We start from the raw sequence: 23,226 nt of genomic DNA, 5'->3' as shown, positions 1-23,226 counted from the left end.
GAGGAACTGTCTTAAGAGAGGATGAGAGAATAAAGGAGGATCTGTGTTGTATTGTGCAGAAATGGCTGAAGCATGGATCTTGATGGAGGAGAAGGAAAGTCCACTGTTTAACATCTCAGCTAGGTACTGTAATATTTGAGGTAAAGTTAGTACCCAAGGATTCTGGCCCTTTTTCTGATAAAAGGCACAAAACCGTTTCCATCTGACGGAGTAGGCTTTTCTAGTAGAAGGTCTTCTGGCCTCCAAGATGACATCCTGCACCTCCTTGGAGAGGAAGGTCTGTTTGGAAATCAAGGAATCCTCCATGCGGCTAGATTGAGGGTTTTCAGCTGACTGTGAAGAGTTTTGAAGTTGTGCTGGGACAACAGAAGAGGCACTAGAGGCAGGATCCACGGTGGGGAATGCGTCAGGCTCTTCAGGAGTGGATACCAGTGTTGCCTTGGCCAGTCTGGAGCAATGAGAATCATGTTTGGCCTCTCTGCTCTGGCTTTTAATAGAACTTTGGGCAGCAGAGGAAGAGGTGGAAAGGCATAGACCGTCAATGTTGTCCAATTGAAAGAAAGTGCGTCCACTTTCCAGGCCTGTGGATGATAGGTCCTTGAGCAAAATTTTTTCAGTTGGTAATTTCTGTGGGTAGCAGAGAGATCTATGTCTGGCTGTCCCCATGCCTGAATTATCTTTGAGAAAACTTGAGGATCCAACTTCCATTCGTGTGGATCTGTCATATTTCTGCTTAGGTTGTCTGCCAGTGTGTTTTCCTTCCCTGGCAGGAATTGTGCTTGAAGTTGGATTTGCAATTCCAGAGCTGTGTTCCAAAGGGACATGGCTAGTCTGCACAGGGGATATGAATGAGTTCCTCCCTGTTTGTTTATGTACCACATCACTGTGGTGTTTTCTGTCCTTATCAATAGCTGGCCTGGATGCAGTAGGTCTTTGAAGGCCATAATAGCATTTTGTACTGCTAGCATTTCCTTTTGATTGATGTGTAGGTGCTTCTCTTTTTGGGACCATTTGCCCTGAATGCACTGATCTGTCATGTGCGCCCCCAGGCGTAGTCAGAGGCGTCTGTGGTGATGATTTGATTTGCTTGAGGCATGCAGAAGGGGAGACCTATGTTTCTTTGGCATGCTTGAGCCCACCACAGAAATTCCTTTTGAAGACATGGAATGAGTGGTATAATTGTTTCCAAACTGTGGCTGTGTTGAGACCATACGTTTTTTAGGTACCATTGAAGTTTCCTCATATGCAGCTTTGCACATGGGATCAGCAGGATGCAAGATGCCATGAATCCCAGAGCCTGCAGGATTTTCCTTGCAGTCAGCCTGGTGAAGGTTGCCATTTTGCTGAAGTATTGAGATAGTTGCCCTTGCTTCTCTGGCGTGAGGTAGGCCATCTGGGTGTTTGTATTCAAGCTGGCACCCAGGAAAATTATTGTTTGAGAGGGTATTAGTTTTGATTTCCTTTTGTTGACTGTGTATCCCAGAAAGTTCAAAATTTTATTACAAACGCCAGGTGTTTCAGAAGTATGTGCTTGCTGTCCGCTTGGATCAGGCAGTCGTCCAGATAAGGGTATATTTGTATCCCTTGAAGGCTGCAGAAGGCAATTACTGATGCCAGGCATTTCGTAAACACTCTGGGCACAGTAGATAAGCCAAAGTGCAATGCAGAGAATTGATAATGGGTTGAACCTGCAAGAAATCTGAGGTATCTTCTGCAATCTTGTCTGATAGGGACATGCAGGTATGCCTCCTTGAGGTCCAATGTTACCAGCCAAGACTCCTTGCCCAGCATGGGAAGAAGCTGCTGTAATGTGAGCATCTTGAATTTTGGTACGAGTAAATATGTGTTTAGGATGGAAAGGTCCAAAATAGGTCTCCAATATTTGTCCTTCCTTGGTACCAGGAATAGTCTGGAATAAAAACCTTGACCCTGTTCTTTTGCAGGTACCTCTTGAATAGCTTTCATATCCATGAGAGCTGAAATTTGTTTTTGTGCCTCTGCCCTTTGATTTTGTGGCAGGTTTGGCATGCCTCTCATTTTTGGAAGGGTGTGAAAGTGGAATCTGTAGCCTCTGTCTATAATGTCCAGGATCCATTTGTCTTTTGTGACAATATGCCAATTTTTTGAAAATAATGCCAGTTTTCCGCCTAAAGGTGCTGCCATTAAAGCTTTGCTTGGCATGCAAAGGGGAAAGTCATTGTGTCTGCTTTCTGAATGACTGTGATCTATCTTCTCCACCTCTTTGTGTAGGTGCTTGCCACTGTCTCGCTCTGAATGATCCTTGAGATTGCCCTCTACCCCTCGGGCACCTGTATCTGCCTCTTTGAGGTCTGTCTGTGGCTGGAAAGGACCAATTTTTTGAAGGCCAGTTTCTGCTGAAACGTGGAGGTTGTACCTGTAGGAAATCTTTCACTGTTTGCATTGACCTTGCCTTTTCCTCCATTTTCTTTAGTACCTCCTCAGCTTTAACACCAAACAATACATCTTTTTGAAGAGGTGCATCTAGTAATTTAGCTTTGACATGATCTGGTAAGGTTTGCTCTTTGAGCCAAGCATGTCTACATATGACAGACCCTGTAACAGCAGCTCTACATGAGGCCTCTAAAGCATCAAAACCACACTGCAAGGTATGTTTACCCACTTGCTCTACACTATGCAACAAATCCTGCAACTCCTTTAAATCTGGTTGCTCAGGTTGTGTCATTTTGCTTTTCAACTGAGATAACAAAAACTGTTACTTTAACATATGGAACTGACAGTTTAATGCCCTCATGGTTAAAGTGGCCGAGGTGTACACCTTTTTCCCCCACCTTTCTAAAGCTCTGGAATCTCTCTCTGAAGGTAATGGGTTTTTGGCAGTAGAGGCCTTAATTCCCTTGAGACCCTGTGAAATAGTTTCTGGGTCAGCAGCATGGCTTTTGTATAGGAATTGGTGTGAATCAGGAACCCGGTAATACCTGTCAGGTTTAACAGGAGCTGGAGGTAAAGAATCTGGGTTGAGGCTGGCTTCTGTGTACACATCATCTAATATATCCAAGACAGGAGGGATAGCCAGAGGCCTGTGCTGGGGAAGCAAGAGAAAATCCCTGAGCCTTTTCTTGGAATCTGAGTAATCTTGGCCTTCCCAGTGAAAGTGTTCCCTTAAGGTTATGCAGGGTTTCCCCAAAAGAATAGTCCTCAGGGGGGGAGACCGAGGGAATGGACTCCTCAGCATCAGAGTCTTCAAAAGGGGAATATGAATATTCCTGGTCCTCAGAATGTTCTGAGGTAATAGAGGCTTGATCTGAGGAAGGGTAGTCTTCCTCCAATCTGGGCCTTTTGTCCAAGGGGGGTTGAGAACCCCTGATAATAGTAATCAAATCCTCAGCCATTTTGAGCATCTGTTTTTTAGGCATGGGGCCTTGAGAGGGGCTCTGTGGACCTTGTCTTTTAGTTTTCATGGCTGCTTTAGATTTTTTGAAAGCCTTAATGGAAAAGGAGGAAGACCTGAAGACACCTTGAGAAGTGGCAGGCCTGTCTAAAATCTGAGTTTCCCCGCCAAGAGTGGCGTCGGTATCTGTAGTCGGAACGGGGGCTGAGGAGCCTGCGACCTCGGGCACAGAAGACACCGCTAAAGAAGCGTCATCGGTACTCAGGGGCTGCGTAGGCGCCTCGCTGAGAACCGGAGCACCGGTAGTCGGCTTTAGCGTGGTGTCGGTAGAAGTCGCGAACCTTGTATGTTGGTCCTTATCTTTGCGTCTTTTACTCAAAACTGGAGTCGGAGTATCCGACGACATAATGTAATTAAATTTTTTACCAAAATAGTGTTGGGCGAACTCCGCCCGACGCTTAATAGTGCGTTTGTTGAATCTAGCACAAAAACGGCAGGCTGAGACGTCGTGATCTGGGCCTAAAGCAAGGAATACAGAAAGAATGGAAATCCTTATGTGGTATTTGCTTCCCACATGAAATGCAATTATTAACTTTGTCTGACATTGGTCTGAGGCAAGAAAAGTTTCCCCAACGGGGTACTTAGCTTTCAAGAAGACTTCGGCTGAAATATTTTCGTAAATCTCAGGAGATGGCCGACCGGCACTTGCAAACTGCTTCTGCTTCGGGCACCGCGCGGCAAGAAAGACTGAAGAAGATGGCGTCGGCTGGTTCTTTTATACCCCTGCCGCACTGACGTCAGGGAAGAAGCGACGACAACCGACGCCGGACCTAGACTTTGGAATTCGGCTGACCGAGGACCCGCCTGACGGCAGGATAACCCATCTGTTATGACTGCAGCTGTATGCACGATGAACATCTTTAATATTCTGGTCTCTGCAGACCAGAATTTTGAAGTTTTGGAACTTCGACCTTTCAAAGTAGATTCATCAAAACACTAGCAGCTTACAAGACAAAATTACCATCGCAATTGCTTTTAAGCTGTTTATAACTGTCCAAGTATTAAACTGTTACTCCCCTCTACTCTCGAATTTGAACAAGACTGTCCTTAAACTCTCAATTTGCTACAACCGCATTGCCAGGTTTGCCACTGGGCTGCCTTTTAGGACACATCATTGCATCAATCTAAATCAGCTTGGTTGGCTTGAACTACCTAGCCTAATCCAGTATAACCAACTGATTATGGCCTATAAAATCCTCTATAATCCGGACAATACTCCTGCACTTAAAAATATTATCACCCCCTATAACAATCCTAGACCGCTTCGATCCTCTAACAAACTACTAATTCAGACTAGCAAAATTAATAACACAGCCGGTGATTCTCTCTTTGCAAACTCTGTAAGTAGATCCTGGAACTCACTTCCAGCTGATATTACCTTACTTTCCACCTTAGGTCAATTTAAAACTAGACTTAAACAACATTTGTCACTTAACTGGCTATGTCAATGTATCAAGCCTGGCTAACTCAAATGTGTAAATGTAATGTGTAAAAATCTGTTAACCAGTTTACTGTGTAATTTAATTTAATCCTGACTTGTGCTCAGGACTAACTTTAACCTGTGGAACTTGTTTAACTTGCTTACTTATGTAATCTCTGTAAATAATCTGTTTGTAATATGTAATCTGCTTACCCTTAGAGCTTTTCTCCCCGGGCCTCCGCTGAAAATGGACATGCATCCAGGCGGACTATCCTGGTCAACAAATGTAAAATAAAAATAAATAAAAATAAACTGTGTGCGATCCAGCTTGTAAACTGTCAAAGTGTTGTCCATTTACATGCTGAAGATGTCTTATCATCTGATTACTTACACAGCACATGGACAGTATGCCAAGTGAGTGCGTTGCTCAGGATGCCAAATTCCCTTGCTAAAGCTCTGTGTCCAATTGCCTCCCACATTATCCTGTTGCTAGGAAAGGAACTTCTGAAGCACCTTGAGTGCTTGCTGGGGGGGGTCGTGGATAAAGAGTTTTCCATCCAACCAAAAGTAAAAAAGTTTCGAAGTCTAAGTACAGCAGCTATAATTTAATTTCACAAACTCTGTACTGCCTAAATACTGGCAGGTACTGGCTCCTTTGCCATCTCATACTAACCACATAATTCTGGACACTACGTATTCTTGATGCACCTTAGTGCATTTTTTTTCCTGGATGCCACATCTTGCTCAAGATCAATTCTTCGAATAAGTGTGATGTGAACATATCAATCAGGGTATGTGATGCATTATGTGCTTGTTCAACTAGAATGGGAATCCACAAACTTAAGACAGTTAAACCACTCCAAATATTTTTCACTAAACCCATATAAAGTGCAGTTGAGTTAGGAAGATTTTCAAGTAGTCTTCACTCTTTGTAGAGAGCACGCAGCCAAGCCAATCATCCACAGCCCATCCCTCACCCTAGACTTCTACTGAGGACATACTTATGATGAAAGGACTTCAGCAATATAAAGGGTGCATCAGCCACTGCAATCTTCATAACTTTCCTGCCAAAGCAAAACCAGGGAATACCAGTTACAGATCAGAGGACCAGGCAGTAACTCCAACACCTGCAAAGGTCCACTCCCAAGGTGGACCAATCCCCAAGCTCCAAGGAAAAGGCTAACCAAACAAAGTTGAGGACTTGGTCAGAAAGGAACAAAAAAGGGGAAAGGATGGGACTGTCACCCCAATGCCAGTAGGACCAAAGCAGAGCAGGTGACAAGAAGGGAGACTGGACAGCAAAGTACAGTTGTGTACACTTACCATAAATGTAGATGTTCAAGTGTATTCACTGTTGCAGTCATTACATTTAGGGTAATCTGCTGGCAGGTTTCCCTCAGTCGGCCTGAATTCCAAAGTCTTGGGTCCTGCGTCGGTTGCTGTCTCCTCTTCCATGACGTCAGGTCGTCAGGGGTATAAAACAAGCAGCCAACGCCATTTTCTTTAGTTTTTCTTGTCCCAGATGTCAGGTGCCCCCAAAAAGGTAGCAAAAAAAAAAAAAAAAATATATATATATATATATATATATATATATATATACATATATATATATATATACACACTATATATACATGCATTAATACAAACTTTACCTTCATCTACAAAAGCAAATACACCACATAGGTTGTAGAAGATAGAGAAGGAAAGAAACTCCAGAATGAAAGGGGGATGGCGGGCGGGTAATCTGGACTGCAACAGTGAATGCACTCGAACATCTACATTTATGGCAAGTGTACACAGCTGTACTATGTTCTTCATGTTTCACTGTTGCAGTCATTACATTTGGGTAGAATCTCAAAGCTATGGATGGGAGGCTGGAGCTAAACAGCATTAGGGGCGGCTATAAGGCCCTGCGGAACTGCAATGGCAAAGCCTGCCCTGGACTTAGAGTAGAGAGGCAAATGATAAAGCTTTGTAAAGGTGTGAACAGAACTCCAAGTAGCAGCCTCTAGAATGTCCTTGGTTGGTACCCCTCTGAGAAAGGCTGCTGGTGTAGCTGCAGCTCTGGTGGAATGAGACCTAATGCCCTTGGGCACAGGTTTGTCATGGTGCAAGTAGCAGAAACGAATGCAGTGGCTTATCCACTTTGAAATAGTCTGCTTTGAAACAGCCTTTCCTTCTGATCCTGCAGCATATGTCACTAGTAATTGCTCTTTAATCCTGCTCAAGTAGAATCTTAGCTGTGTGTACGTCCAAGGAATGCAGAATTCTCTCCCCCTTGTTTTGCAGATTTGGATAAAAGGCTGGCAGATGAATAGTTTGGTTAAGAGCCACACTAGAAACCACCTTAGGCGTAAATGAAGGATTGGTCCTCAGAGACAGACTTGTCTGGGTAAAATATGATAAAAGGCTCCACAGCCATGAGGGCCTATAGCTCTGAGACTCTTCTTGCTGAAGTAATTGTTAGGAGCAGAGCTGTTTTCCATAAGAACTTTATATCTGCAGTAGCAACTGGTTCAAATGGAGGCAGGGTGAGCTTTTCCAACACATAATTGAGGTCCCATGCAGGTATTGGTGATCTTTCTGGGAGGCCTTAAATTTTTGGCTCCTCTAAGATACTGCTTTAGTAAAGGATAAGAAAAGATTGGTGGCTCTGTATTGTAATGCGCTGAAAGGGCAGAGGCATAGATTTTTATTGATGAGAAAGATAGGCCTTTGTCAAGCATCTCAGTCAAGTATTGTAATATCTGAGGAATATTTGGTTCTGCTGTATCAGTTCCTTGTGCTTGATTCCAAGCGTAGAATCTTTTCCATTTATCAGCATAAGATTTTCTAGTACTAGGCCTTCTGGCTTCCAAAATGACATCCATCACAGCTTTACTGAGAGGTGTTGTTTGCATAACTACATGATCAGCCATGCTGCCAGGTTCAGTGTTTGGAGCTGATTGTGTAGGATCTGACTGTTTTGCTGGGACAGTAATTGAGGTCCTTGAGGTAGGGTCCAAGCTGGATATTGAGACAAGTTCCTTAGGATTGGATACCAGTATTGGTGGGGCCAGTCCAGGGCAATTAGTATCATCTTTGGTTTCTCTTGTCTGACTTTTTGTAGGACCTTGGGAAGAAGAGGCAGAGGAGGAAAGGCGTAAACTGATAGGTTTTTCCAACTGAAGGATAGGGCATCCAACTTTCCATGCTTGTCTGTGATAAGTCCTTGTGCAGAATCATTTCAATTGATAATTTTGAGGAGAGGCAAATAGATCCCTGTCCGGGCTCCCCCATTTCTTTGTTATCATGCTGAAGACTTGTGGATCTAGTTTCCACTCGTGAGGGTCCATAAGGTTTCTGCTTAAATCGTCTGCCAGAGTATTTGGTTTTCCTGGCAGGAATTGAGCTTGAAGATGTACTTGGTAAGTCAAAGCTGTGTCCCACAGTGCCATGGCTAGTCTGCAAAGGAGATATGAGTGCGTGCCCCCCTGCTTGTTTATATATCACATAACCGTGGTGTTGTCTGTCTTTATCAGTAGTTGTCCTGGATGAAGTAAGTCCTTGAAGGCTGTCAGGGCATTTTGAACAGCTAACATCTCTTTTTGCTTGATATGCAGATGCATTTGTTTTGGGGTCCATATGCCCTGAATGCATCTTCCCGCCACGTGGGCCCCCCATGCATAATCTGATGTGTCTGTTAAAGTTTGGCTGGCAGGGGGGTAGAGTGAAGGCCCGTCCCATGTTTTGGTGACATGCCTTTGCCCACCATAGAAACTCCTGTTGTAGGCAGGGAATGAGAGGAATCATTGTTTCCAGACTGTGAATGTTGACTCCATAAACTTTTTAGGTACCATTGAAGTTTCCTCATATGCAGTCTTGCATATGAAATCAGTAGGATGCAGGATGCCATGAACCCCAAAGCCTGCAGAGTTTGTCTTGCGGATAACTGGGTTTTTGTTGCCATCAGTTTGAAGTAAGTAGTCAGTTGCTTTTGTTTGTCTGGCGTGAGGAAAGCCATCTGGGCAGCTGTATTCAAGCTTGCACCCCGGAATGTTATCTTTTGAGAGGGTACCAGTTGTGATTTCTTTTCGTTTATTGTGTACCCTAGGCATGTTAGAAGCCTTTTCACAAATGCCAGGTGCTGAAGAATAATGTCCTTGTTCTCTGCTTGAATGAGACAGTCGTCCAAGTAAGGACATATTTGTATACTACTTTGTCTGCAAAAAGCAATTACTGGTGCCAGGCACTTTGTAAAGACCCTGGGCGCACTAGATAAGCCAAAGGGCAGTGCAGAGAATTGGTAATGCATTAAGCCAGCCTTGAAACTGCGGTATCTTCTGCACGATTCCCTTACAGGGACATGCAGGTATGCCTCTTTTAGGTCTAATGTCACCAGCCAAGCATTCCTGCCCAGCATGTGCAGAAGCTGCTGCAAAGTCAGCATTTTGAATTTTGAAATCCCCAGGAATGTGTTCAAAATTGATAAATCCAGTATTGGCCGCCAGGCCTTGTCCTTTCTGAGTACCAAGAACAGTCTTGAGTAAAAACCTTGCCCTTTTTCCAGTTCTGGTACTGGCTGTGTAGCCCCCATATCCATGAGGGACGTAACCTGTTTCTGTGCCTCTGCCCATTGATTTTTTGGCAGATCCGGCCAACCGTTTGCCATTGGCAGAGTATGGAAATGGACTCTGTATCCCTGTGATACTATGTTTAGCACCCACTTGTCCTGGGTTATTAACTGCCACTTTTGAGCAAAAAGTGATAATTTCCCCCCTAAGGGTGCTGCCACAAGGTAAGTGCTTGGTGAAGGCAGAGGGAAGTCACTAGGACTGTTTTCTGTAGGGTTGCACTTTATCTCCTCCAGATTTGGAGGTAGAAGCACCCCATTGCTTTGACCTGTAAGAATCTTGTGCCTGGTATCTAGAACCTTTACGGCATCTGGATTTGCCCCTTTGAGCTCTGTCGGACACAGGAAAGGACCAATTTTTTGTAGGCCAGTGTCTACTGAATCTTGGTGGCTGCACTTGTAAGAAGTCTTTTACAGTTTGCATAGACTTAGCATTGTCTTCCATTTTCTTTAAAACCTCTTCTGCCTTAATACCAAACAGAGTATCATGCTGTAAAGGTGCATCCAGTAATTTAGCTTTAACATGAACAGGCAAATTTTGCTCTTTTAGCCAGGCATGCCTCCTAATCACAGATCCAGTAACTGTGGCCCTGCAGGAGGCCTCTAAGGAATCAAAACCACATTGCAAAGTATGCATTCCAACTTGTTCAGTTGCATGCAATGATTCCTGCAATTCTTTATTTTCTGCACATTCAGAAATCATCATCATTTTCTGTTTCAGCAATCCCATAACATGTTGATACTTGAGCATATGAAACTGGCAGTTTAAGGCCCTAACTGCCAAGGTTGTAGATGTATAAACCTTCTTTCCTCATCTATCCAGTGCCCTTGAATCTCTGTCAGAGGGGGTATGATTTTTTGCTGTTGAGGCCCTTAACTCAATTTGGACCCTGTGAAATAGTTTCAGGGTCAGCAGCAGGGTTTCTAAATAAATATTTGTGTGAGTCAGGGACCCTGTAATATCTGTCAGGCTTGCTGGGAGCCAGAGGTAAGGAGTCAGGCGTCAAGCTGGACTCCGAAAAAACATCATCCACAATGTCTAAAACAGGGGGTATGGCTAAAGGCCTGTGCTGAGGGAGAAGGAAATCCCTGAGCCTCTTTTTTGATTCTGAGAAATCTTGGCTCTCCCAGTGAAAATGCTCCCTCAAAGTATACAAGGTTTCTCCAAATGAATAATCTTTAGGAGGTGATTCAGATGGGATAGATTCCTCTGCATCAGAATCCTCATAGGGAGGTATAGATAATTCCTGATCAGAAGAGGAATCAGAAGAAATAGAAATCTGATCTGAAGATTCATAATCAGTGTCTTACCTAGGCCTCTTATCATGAGGGAGTTGGGAACCCCTGATCAAGGTAATAAGGTCTTCAGCCATTTTGATAATCTGTTTTTTAGGCATAGCGGCCTGTGCACGTGGCTCATGCGTCAGTATTTTAGCTTTAGAAGTTGCTTTTGTCTTTGGTTTTGCAGCCGTCATCGGTTTTATATAAAAATGTTGAGGCCTGAATACACCTTCAGTAGCCGGTGCCTGCTCAGCGGCTCCAGACACATCAGAGGGAGAGACGTGCCGGACTCCACATGGGTCTCAGTAGGGGCCTGCGACTCAAAAGTAGCAGGTATCAGGGGTTGCGAAAATGCCTCACTGAGTACCGGCAAATCAGCGACTGGCTTAGGAGAAGCTTCGTCATCTATTTTGGACCTCGACGGTCTGTCTCTGTCCTTTTCTTTGCGTTTTTTGTGTACTCCGGTAGTCGGATTGCTATCCGACAACATTTCAGGGTAGTTAAATCTGTTTCCAAAATATTTTGAGGCAAAAATATACAGACGCTTAATAGTGCGTTGGTTAAATCTAGCACAAAACCGACAGACAGGCACGTTGTGATCAGGGCCTAGGCAAGGAATACAGTATAATTGGAAATCCTTATGAGGTATTTGCTTCCCACAAGTAATACAATTATTAACTTTTTTTGATATTGGTATGGAGCAAGAAAAAAGTTTCCCCAACGGGGTACTTAGCTTTAGTGAAGACTTTGGTTCTGAAACTCGAACATTTCAGGAGTCGGCTGACCGGCACTTGCGAACTGCTTCTGCTTCAGGCACCACGCAGCAAGAAAGACTAAAGAAAATGGCGTCGGCTGCTTGTTTTATACCCCTGACAACCTGACGTCATGGAAGAGGAGACAGCAACCGACACAGGACCCAAGACTTTGGAATTCAGGCCGACTGAGGGCAACCTACCAAATGTAATGACTGCAACAGTGAAACACGAAGAACATCACTGAAACTACTCAAACAGCTACACTTATGGTAAGTTCCTAAAGCAACTGTATTATGTTCGCTGTAGTATCTCAAAGCAGTGAGAAAATGGGAGGTGGGTAAACTATTTAAAAATCAGTCCTTGCAGGACAACGAAAACAAAGCCTCCAAGTTTTAACTCATTCACTTCAGTGGAGCTCAGGAAGTTTGCACTCTAACTTCTAATGGGAGAAGCCTAAGCCTTTTGACAGAATCAAATTAGGTCCTCACATTTCAAACAAATGTTCATACCTCTGGAACAATAGGGGTTATGAAAGAAGTATAAATGCCAAACTCTTCAGCACAAACTATTTTTTCCTGGTAGTATTCTTAAGTTCTAGGCCTTAAACTGAATTTTTTAAGTCACAGTAACTATTACGTTTGTAATATTTTGTAAACAAATTGCAATATCTCAGCAACCATTCAAGTTACACACATTGTCTGCATCATTTTATTCCTCTAGCTGAGAGCTTTCATGTGAGACTAAGGAGTTTTGTCTGTGTTATTTGGTTGTTGAGATATTTAGAAAATGTGAAAATTATAGCTATATAAATTAATATCATAAAAGCAACAGTTAATATCTCTTTATACGTTAGTACTAGACAGGGGTCAAATATTAATGCAGATGAGTTTGCCACTGTGTAAGTTTTAAGATGAAATCTTTTAAAACCTTGTCCATAGCATAGTTTTGGAATTATTAATAAAAATATGAACAAGCAATATTTGATGCCTAGAGGCATCAGCAGGGGTTAACTACAGATGCATCTGGAGGCATCACTCAGATGCAAAGAGTTAATGATTAGAGAAGATGTATGCAGAGGATCAGGCTGCTGCTTCTAGAATGACATGGGTGGAAACTCATCTACGGAAAGCTGTGGTGGCAACCGTAGCTCTAATGGAATATGCTCTAATATGGCCTGTGATTTGTTTCTCTTGGTACTGACAAAGTGAGGTGAATTGCAATGCTCCAGCCATGTGGGAAGGGTTGGTTTATTAATAGGCTTTCCTCCTTTCCCATCTACAAAACAGACTAATAACTAGTCAGTTTTCAGAATTAGAAAATGTGAAATAACTAATCAGTTTTCAGAATTACTTGCCAGTGCACATACAGGGAATGTAGCTGACTTTTTCCTGAATTCTGGGGCTTAAGAAAAAACACTGGAAGCTGAGTGGCCTAGCTCATGGTCAGTTCAGTAACTCACCCTATCCAGGTAGAACACTAAGGGGGGGGGGGGTACTTTGCACATTAATGCATACAATTCTGAAACTTGTCTAGCAGAGGACAGTACCAGCAGGAAGAGCATCTTCCAAGGAGGAAATTGGATACAGCAAGAAGCTACTAGTTCAAATGGGGGTAATGCCAATTTCTCAAGCACATAATTAAGGTCCTACGGTAGAGCAATTTGAAGGGTGGAAAAGAAAAGAAAAAAAGACTACAAGACCCCAAACTCTAATGTGGAATATCTCAAGGAGCCATGGGTGAGGCTACTGTCATGAGATCAAGCACCTTGTGATAAAATTAAGCTGTGGTTGGGGAAGTCGCAAGAAGAGCAAACACTGTTTTAAGAGCCTAAATTCTATCCATGGGGAGTCTTCCTCTGCGTACACATTCATGTCCAAATTGCAGCCTATGAATGTGAGATGCTGTGAAAGTTGTATACAAATCTGACAGATTCACCAGTATTCCCAAAGAATGGAACAAGCCGAACAGAAACTCCCTCTCACAGTCAGTGATGAAAACAGAAGACAGCTAGGAGCCATTCATCCAGATACAGAAATTCTTTGGCTCTCTGTAAATGGAAGGGAATTGCAACCACAGACATACATTTGGCAAACAACCTGGGGTAAGACAACACCAAATGGAAGAGTCCAGAAAGGATAATAAATGACTACCTCAGAAGCACAAACATCAACTAGATTAGTTTATGATTTTTATGTGAAGTGAAGGTACCAAGGGCCTGGAAGTCCAAACAGCACATTTAGTCTCCCCCTGCTAGACAAGAAGAACTGACTGCACCAAGACCATTCAAAATGTTGCTTTGGAGATGAATGTACTTATGCCACTGTGATTCAGAACTGAGATGCTTTGTCTTTTTGGCACTAAAAACTAGAATGCTATCCTTATTTTTACTGGTCTGATAGGACATCCTGGGTAGTTCTTTTGCTTAAAAGACATGGGACCTCAGTCTTTGCCACTTTCTTTTGATGAGATGGAATGTTTGGCAAAATAGCAACATAAAGGAAGCATAATGTGTGACAACTGCACTCAGCCACCAGTCTGTGGTTAACACTTTCCATACCAACATGGAAGGGCACATTACACCAACTGTTCCTAAACAGAAGCAGCAAGGCAAAGACTCAGGGTTGCTGCTGGCCACCTGCAGATGGACCAGGACTACTCATACTGCCAAGAACCTTTGTCTCATGTCCCACCCCCAACCTCTCTGGAAATTACAATGGCTGCTAGGGTTCCTCACTGGTAGCAATTTGGTTTACTGTTGCCCATATGCCTAAACCACCTCTGGTGGAGCTTCTCCATGTTTTAGAAAACATATGTTGAGAAGGCTGGAATTTATCTTCACTGTGTGTTTATTTATTTTATTTACTTGCATTTGTTAACCAAGACAGTCTTATTGGGCATACAGAGATGTCTCTTTTCAACAGAAGCCCAAGGAGAAAATCTCCAAACAAACTGGTTACATCACAAAGCAAGGTCCAAATGGACAGATAATAAATAGGGTCTGAATGGAGATGATAACAAAGGACAGCAGTACTGCTGGAACTGAATTCATCCTCAAATCTTGGGGAGGACTTTCATGAGGTGGACCCTGTTTTTCACAAAATCTCACCAAGATAACACTGTTATATAGACTGCATTTTATACAGCATACATCATGGACAGAAGTAGGTTAAAAAGTAAAAAAGATAGCTGGGTGCATACGACGCAGGATAAAAAAAAGTGCCCCATCCTGGTAGGCGCACCTGTGTGGATCAGGTCAAATTATCTGCTGCAATTTTTGGGTAGGAAGTGAACAGGTCACAGCAAATGAAAATCAAGGTCACTGTTGGACTGAGGGACCACTCAAGACATTAAGATACACCTGCTCAACTTATGACATCATCAGCACAACATAAGAGGAGTTTTTGACCTATGGAAACACATAAGAAGGCAGAAACATGCATGTCCATAGCTAGAGGGGTTTGGCTTTAATGGCCTGAAATTGTCCATAAATAGACTTAAAAATGAAAGTAAAAGAAAAAGTCATGGACATTCAGAACTGCCATTTAGCTGAAACACCTGATATCCTTAAAGGGTGATTTGCATATATCCCATGAGGCCTCTGATGCAAGAGGTTTAAGGTATCACACAGTTAGAAGTCTAGCTTTGCTAGATTTTTCTTTTACATTTTCTGTTATGGGATGGGCAGAGAAATTTTCTTCCGCAAGTTCCTTCTTTGTGGCTGCCACTGTCACCATCGCATCTTCTGGTGGATCTTTGCTCCAGTGTTGGTCCATTGGTACTGCCAAAATCTTATCAGGTATTTTTTTAGGGATGGGTTCCACCAAGTCAGGATCCACTCATGCCTGTTGAGCCATCAAATCAATGAGTGAGTCAACAGGTGGTACTACCCAGGATGAAAATGAGCTGGAATCAAAGGCTTCCAGGAACACAGTCTCATCTGGAGAAGCATCATCAGTGGACCATTCCCCTTTCTGCTTCATCAAATTTGAGGATCTCACCAAAGGTGACATCTTCCGAGGGAGGGTTCTAGGGGAGCCTTCACCTTCATCCAAGTCTGCGTTTTCTGGAACAGACTCTCGGAAAGAGTCTGAGCACTGCTACTTACATGTCTATTTCCTGTGAACAGGTTTGGGGGGTCAGAAGGTTCAGAATCAGACTGGGAGCCAATATAGCAAGTAGACTGGGAAGCCTGTGGACCTGTCTGACAGGAAGACAAGTTGAAGTTCATCCTAGACGGGGTTCAGATGGAATCAAACTGGATGGCTGTGCCTTTTCCCTCAGCATCAAAAGCAACAATTCAAAGAGCTTCAAAGGCCGAAAATGCTACTGAATTTGATGGAACCCTCCTGAACCCAAACAGAAAGGAAGTTTCAGAACAGAGAAGCCTCAACTTGTGTCTGAGCTAGACAACCAAGGTACTGAGGGGTAACAGACAACTCCGACAACTTCGGTGTTGACCCATCCCCAGGAGCAAATCTGGGTCTCTTCCATATCTGAGCACAGTGGAGCCAAAAGAGGAAAGGAACCTGTCAAAGGGCAAAGTCAATTGAGCTGTCAGCTCCTGCAAAGGTGCTCCTGGACAGACTGGATCCAAGATAGCCAAGTCTGAGGGGTGGACCGGGACTGGAGAAGAAAGAGGAGAAGGGGTAGATGGCCCTGTACTCAGTACGTTCCCAGCAGATACAGAGAGAACCTCAAGCTGAATCTACATTCTGAGGAAATTCCTCATCATCCTATCAACATTTTGCTCAGTCAGGGTTCTTGATGATCCGGTCAGCTATGCCACCGAAGACAGTCTTGAGTATCTCCTTTCTTGAAGGATATGGGAGTGTAGCCTGGGACTCACTGGATCCAGGGATGATCAGGACTGAGGAGGTGATGGTCAGATCCGAGGAACTGTTGGCTCTGAACAGCACAGTATCTTGGGATCTGAACTGGACAAGACAGTTGGATCTAAAGGGGCGGGGAGCACTTACAGGATGTCTCAGAGTCTGATTTCTCCTTTTCCTTAATCTTCTCCTTGTCTTTGGCTTTTTTGTTCATTTTATCGACTTCTTTCTCTTCTTCCTTCTTTCTACCTGTCCTTCGATCTCATCTTTACCTGCAGGAGAAAAGGCAGCAGGAAATTGGAAGGCATGGTAGACCTTGTCTGAGGTAGGAGGAGGCCTTTCTCAGTCAATTTCTTCCTCCTAGTTTGAACAGCCCAGGAGCTAAAAGAGGTGCAGGCTTGGCACTGTGTGTCAAGAGAAGCAGCACCCAAACAGTACACACACAAGGATTGTGGGTCCAGGGAAGGCAGCTTGCAACTTCACTCCATACATTTTTTTTAAATCCCAATCCATCAGTCCTTACTAGGACCTTGTAAAAGGTAAACATACACATACTGACAAAAAAATTATTCAAGCAAAAAACTTCTGTCAGCTAGGGACCAAAACCACAAGATATGCAAAGATATAAATCTAATCAACTCTCTACTTATTACATATAACTATCTAACTATAAATAAACACATCAACTAGTAAGTGAAAAAAAAAACTCTATCCTCTAAACTACCTAACACTAAGAGCTACAAACTATACTAATTGTTATAAAAGTAACTGGAGAGAGACAATTTCTCTTGGTAGAAGGAGGAGAAGGGATAACAGCAATATTAACCAGAAGCCCATTACAGAGGATATTAAAACATTGAGCCCTCTATGACATGACCGAATTCTTAAGGCGGCAATCGAGATCTGAGATATTGAGGTGTAGTTCAGGGAATTACGGGTAGTGTAGGAGTCAAATCCCTGGAACCAAAGCGCTTCAGGATCGGTGCTGAGGTCAGATCCCGCAACCCATGGTTGAACTGGACAAAAACAGACAACACTGGAAATGTCAGATAAAACTGAGAAGACAGGTGAACAAAAAAAAAGAAAGAAAATGGATTATTGGGGAGAGATTGGGGAATTGAGAGAAAAGGATTAAAAGAGCTACACAGAGTTAAAGTCAAGGTGAATGGATGAAAAAGGAGGGGAAAGGCTTGAGATAGGCAAGCTAAAGTCCAAGTGGAAGAGACATATGTGGTGGTATAGAAAGAGAAGTTTGACAGGACGAGGAGGTTAGATGAGGGCAGAGGGCTGAGATGGATAAGACAGAATCATGGAGGATAAGGGATATCTGGTGAGAGATAAGTAATGTGATTATTGAGTTGAAAAATATATTGTATGGTAATCAACAATGGAATGGGTAAATGGCAGTAACTTAAGTAGGACAGAGGGACTCAATAACATAGACATGTTCATTTGGAAGTCAGGTATTGTCTGAGTGGACTTTTGAACAGTTTGGTATCAGCTTCAAATTCAAACTAGGTAAGAAGTGAATTCCAATTTTTTTTTTTTTTTGCAGTATGAGCAGAGTATGTACTTATGATATTTTCTGGATTTTGGGGTGTAACTAATCGGTTTTGACTTAGCAAACTTAGATTTCCTATGTGGGTTGCATTTTTGAAGCAGATTACTATAGGTGGAACATTTAATTTACTTATATAAGAAACAGACAAGCTATTCCGAGTTATGAGCAGGATCAGTAGATGGGGTAATTCTAGCCACTCTAGCTTTTTTAGTACATTACAGTGGTGGGTATTGCTTTGTAAGTTAGTGGCAGATTTAGCTATCTTGTTGCAGGTTACCTGTAATTTGTTGAGCAGGGTAAATCTGATATCAGTTTCTATTGGGACGGTATACACTAAACAGAAGTGTGCAAGCAGTAGTTAAGGGTGTTCAGTGAAGCAAAGTTCAATCTTGTATAGTATTCCAGGTTTCTTGTTGGGTTTACTGACGATGTAGTTGACATGCTGATCAAATGCCAGCTGTTGGACAACGACTCCAAGTAATTTGGTGTGTGCTCCAAGATCAATGATGATGATATTCAGTAACCAAATTTGAAAGTATGTTCAAGTATGTTGTGTGTCACAATTGAATGGGGGTGCAAAGAGATTGTCTGTTTTTTTTTTTGCATTTAGTAGTAGTTGAGGTGGTATAACCCATTTTTTTCCCTTGATGGGTAAGGCTATCTTTGGTTAGAGCGTGAAGATACCTAAAAGTCTGAAGCAGATTAATGTAGAATAATCTGAATATTGGAGGAGTGTGTTGTGATTGATAGACTTATGCATATTATTAATGAAGATGTTAAACAGGAGACGACCCAAAACTGAGCTTTACGTGCACCAGTGGTTATAGGCAAGGAAGAGGAGTAGTTAAGGGTAAGAACTTAGGACTAGTTACAAGTAAGCACAGTGAGAGTTTTGCCCTCATTTCCATATTCTCTCTATATACTGTTACTTTCTGTACCAGCAAAACTGGTCCTTGAAATGGTACATCCATAAAGGTCATTTTAATCCACTAGTGCTGGAAAATAACTATGCCAGATCCCATGACCTTGTCAGCTCAGTCTGGCAGTTTGTATAAAGGACTAGCCTCTGGCAATTAACACATAAGATTAAGACCATTAGGCAGTCTCTAATGAGTTTCATACTGTAGTCCACAATTTGATTTCTTTCTATAATCAAGCCACTTAACCAGAAAGTGCTTCAAGACTGTGGCTGAAATGAGACTCTCTTCCTGTAAACAAAAATATAAAAGTCTTCTGGAGCATTATAAGCTACTCTATTCACATCAGGCGGTCATAGTAGAAATCACTGCCAACTGGGATGAGAGCTTGTCTTTAGCAGTCCATCAGGTAACTGTCTGACACACTTTGCCTAACATGTCTTCAAAATTACAAAATGTATACAACGTAAATTAAGCATCCTCAAAGAAATATGGAGGATGCGCATACATAATCCGCGAATCAATCTAATGCTTTAAATGATTCATCTGGTGGATGGATTGCAGGGCTCTAGAGTGTAGCCACCTTCTTTAGGGTGGCTGCCAACACTAACAACACCCACTTTAGGAGACTTCAAACACAAAATAAAATTTCTAGGAAGACACACAGACCAGTCTGACTTTTTTTTAACCTTGGCTATGTGCACACAAGACAGCATTGGAAAGCCAGTTTGTGAAAGGAGGGGAGACCATCCAAGGAAGGCTAATGAGCAGACCAGAAATTCAATCTACAGTGTCCACTACGAGAAGCACATGGAGTTAGTTGGGCAGCCCCATCTCTGATGGTTCATCTCCAGAACCTACCCGAAACTGTGATTATCAGGAGGGGACACAGTAAAGACACATCCCTTCTCATTGGTCTAAGCATCTGTGAAGACTTTTGAAGAGGAATCAATGCGCTGCTGCTTGCATGCAACTTTCCTACATACCTTTGGAGGAGGCAAGTCTGAAGATGAGGAAGACTGTTTCTGGGCAGCTAAAAGTATCCTAAAACAGCTGCTGAAGTGTTTTAGTTAAAAAAAGTCTCTCTTGTCAATTCCCTCTCTACAATAAAAAAAATATCCACAGAATTAATGACTCACAGTGAATGAAAAGATTATTTTTAAGTTTGCACAACTGCTGAATTTCTGGTAAAAATTTTACCTACACTTTCACATTTTACGCCATTTATACTGTTTATATTGTTGAAAGGGCCTGTCAATCAAAAAGCAGCCATAATGACAATCACCGTGAAAATGCCCAAAGCCACATAAACATTTGTTGTGTGGTACTTCTCTTAAGTAAAACCACAAAAACTACTACTATAAAAGATGACAAAATTCACACAGATTGTCAAAAAATGTCACAGATTATGACCTTACCTTTAATGTCAGTAAATGTAGCATCATGACACATGACAAAAAGAATACAAACTAACTACAAAAAAGGGGTCAAATCACAGAAAAGAACACCACTGTTAAAGTTCTAAAGACTATGGTAGGCAACAATTTAAACTTTTCTTGAACACAAAATAATCTCACAGCAAATTATATAAAATTAAAATCTGACTAGTGTATATCTACCAAAATCAACAAAGTATATTCTGTAGCCCATCTAGTTCTAAAGTTTAGCAATTTCAGGACTGTACTATTTCATACCTGATCAGACCCATTATTGAATACAGTGTTGAATTTGATAGCCTTTAACAAAGCCACTTTAAACAACTTGAAGAGGTACAATTCCTTACCAGAAAAAACGTCAGGACTAGAAAACATGAACAATGCAGAAAGGCTTTACAAAATTGTCATCGCATTCCATTTATTACAAGCTACTCTCAGGTGACCCCTGGATGGTCTCAAACATGTAACAAAATTTATGATCAGCAAACAGATCAAAATTCTTTGAAAGTCAGTGTTTGGAATGCACCACTAAGGAGAAACAGACACCAGAACAGATTATTAAAATTAAATAATTAATCAATAACAGACACAAAAGCATGGCCAGATATATAACACTTCCCAAGAATGTGGAATAAAACATCCCTTACAATAAGTCAGTCAGCTATTAACTTCCTTCAGAAATTATCTTGGTAGTTACATCGATACTAGAAAAAGCCAGCATGAGTTAATAGCAGTTAAGCTTCTTGACTGAAATTTAATTTGCGAGTCTGACAATTAAAATTCGAACAACTTTCAAATAAAGCACACTTGCTACTGAAAATTGCAGCAAAAGGCACAGAACAGTCACATAAATAGTTAATCTACTTACCCACAAACTCAGGTGTGCCAAAAATATTTTTGAACTCTGTCCCTTCATCTATTTTGTGTGCAATTCCAAAGTCAATCAGCTTAATGCGTGGATTAGGGACATTTTTGTCTAAAAGCATGATGTTTTCGGGCTGTAAAGGAGAGGAAATTTGTTACAAATATACCAAAAGAAAGTGTATTTACATGAACAACAGCATATTCTTGTCATGAGATTAATAAAGACGTTATGTACTCACCATAATGTTCCATGTTGGTAATCCATCTCACCTTTCATTATTACATATGGGTTCGGAGCCGATCCTCGGCTCCGACTCAGCCGATTTTCAAGCTCGAAGACTTCTGGTTGGCTCGTGGCTAAGCAGGTATCCTATGGTGCACCAGTGCAATCCCCAGATCTTGTTTGCTGCTCGCTAGAAACAGAAAAACCCCTAGCCAACAAGCCAATACTAAAGGGTCACCAACCAAGAGAATCAAATTATTACCTCCAGATCTTCCAGGATGGGGGCAGGAGGGCGGGTTGGCAAAAATGAAGGGTGAGATGGACTACCAACATGGAACATTATGGTGAGTACATAACTTCTTTATGTTAGGTAGTCCAATCTCACCTTCATTTTTACATATGGGACAGCGTCTCTAGTGCCTTAATCTTGGGTGGCTCATTGGAAAATACTCCTGAGCACCATGGAGCTAAAGGATGCTCTACCCCTGGATGCCAAATCCAACTTATAATGAGTAATAAAGGTGTGAGGGGTAGCCCACATAGCTGCTGCACAAATATGATCAAGTGGTACCCTGGCTTGAAAGGCTGCAGAGGTAGACAGAGACCTGGTAGAGTGAGCCTTGATCCTGTGGGGTAACTGTCTGCTCTCCGCACTGTAGATGAAGGCTATGCAACTAGAAATCCAATTAGAGAATGTCACCTTAGAAACTGGTAAGCCCAATTTGGAGTTGGAAAAGGAAATGAATAACTGGTCTGACTTCCGAAATTCTTTGGTCCGTTGCAAATAAAAGCATAGCTGTCTATGAACGTCCAGCTCGTGGAAACGATATTCAGCTGCATTACCACGATTGGGAAAGAAAACTGGGAGCTCAATGGACTGATTTAAGGTAGCAGTAGAACAAATTTTGGGAACAAACGAGGGATTGGTACACAAAGATACCCTGTCTTTATGAAATATTAAATAAGTGGCTTAATAGACAGGGCTTGTAGCTCAGAAACATGTCTGGCTGACGTAACAGCTACTAAAAACACAGTCTTCCAAGACAAATATTTTAAAGAAGATGAGTGAGAAGGTTCAAAGGGAGGGGATGCAAATTTGGACAACACAAAATTTAAATCCCAAGAAGCCACAGGTTCTTGTGATGGTGGTCTCAGTAAAGTGGCTCCTCTCAAAAAAGTCTTGCATAGCTTATGAAACACAAGGTTGGCATTTGGGGACCCTAAATAAAAATGAGAGATTGCCGCCAACTGTACTTCGATGGTGGCCGCGGCAGATCCCTGTTGAAAAAGCTCTGAAAGGAATTCCAGAATCACGGGAACAGGAGCGGTGTAAGGATCCACGTTCATTTTCTGTGCCCAAATAGAAAACCTTTTCCATTTACTGTCATACAGTCTTCTGGTTGAGGGTTTATGCGAGGATAAGAGAATATGTGACACTGAGGAAGAGACATCATGAAGCCTGACTACAGATGGAACTGGAGCAGCCATGCTGTCAATTTGAGGGTGTGGAGAGCGGGATGTAGAGAACCCGACATGTGGGTCAATAGATCTGGAACTGGGTCCAGAATCCAAGGATCGTCCAGGAGAGGAGGCTCGAGGAAGGGGAACCAGACCTGATGAGGCCAGTAAGGAGCAATGAGGATCAACTTACTTCCCAGCCGATTGGCTTTCTGAATCACTTTGGGAATAAGACGGAATAGAGGAAAGGCATATAGAATTCCCATGGGCCAATCGTGGACAAGAGCATCTCTGGGTGTTTCCACCAGAGGGGGAATTAGGGAAAAATAGCTGCTGCACTTGCATTGACTGGGCTGGCAAAAAGGTCGCAGCAAGGCTGTCTCCATCCTCGGAAAATCTGTTCCACTATTTCCCGTTTCAGAGACAACTTGTGAGGCAGA

General features: G+C 42.5%; 1 protein-coding gene across 1 annotated transcript in view; it reads right to left on the bottom strand.

The window, feature by feature from the left end:
- Window positions 1-23,226, bottom strand: part of DAPK3 (death associated protein kinase 3) — a 923,922-nt gene that overhangs the window by 154,643 nt on the left and 746,053 nt on the right. The window contains exon 4 of the mRNA XM_044054084.1: window positions 21,110-21,239. Coding sequence (XP_043910019.1) covers window positions 21,110-21,239 — 130 coding nt within the window. The remainder of the gene's footprint in view (window positions 1-21,109; window positions 21,240-23,226) is intronic.

Source organism: Protopterus annectens, chromosome 13.part0 (assembly GCF_019279795.1).
Source record: "Protopterus annectens isolate FY-2018-M chromosome 13.part0, PAN1.0, whole genome shotgun sequence".
In the NCBI taxonomy this organism is placed as follows: Eukaryota; Metazoa; Chordata; order Ceratodontiformes; family Protopteridae; genus Protopterus; species Protopterus annectens.
This window is presented reverse-complemented; position numbering and strand designations above follow the sequence as displayed.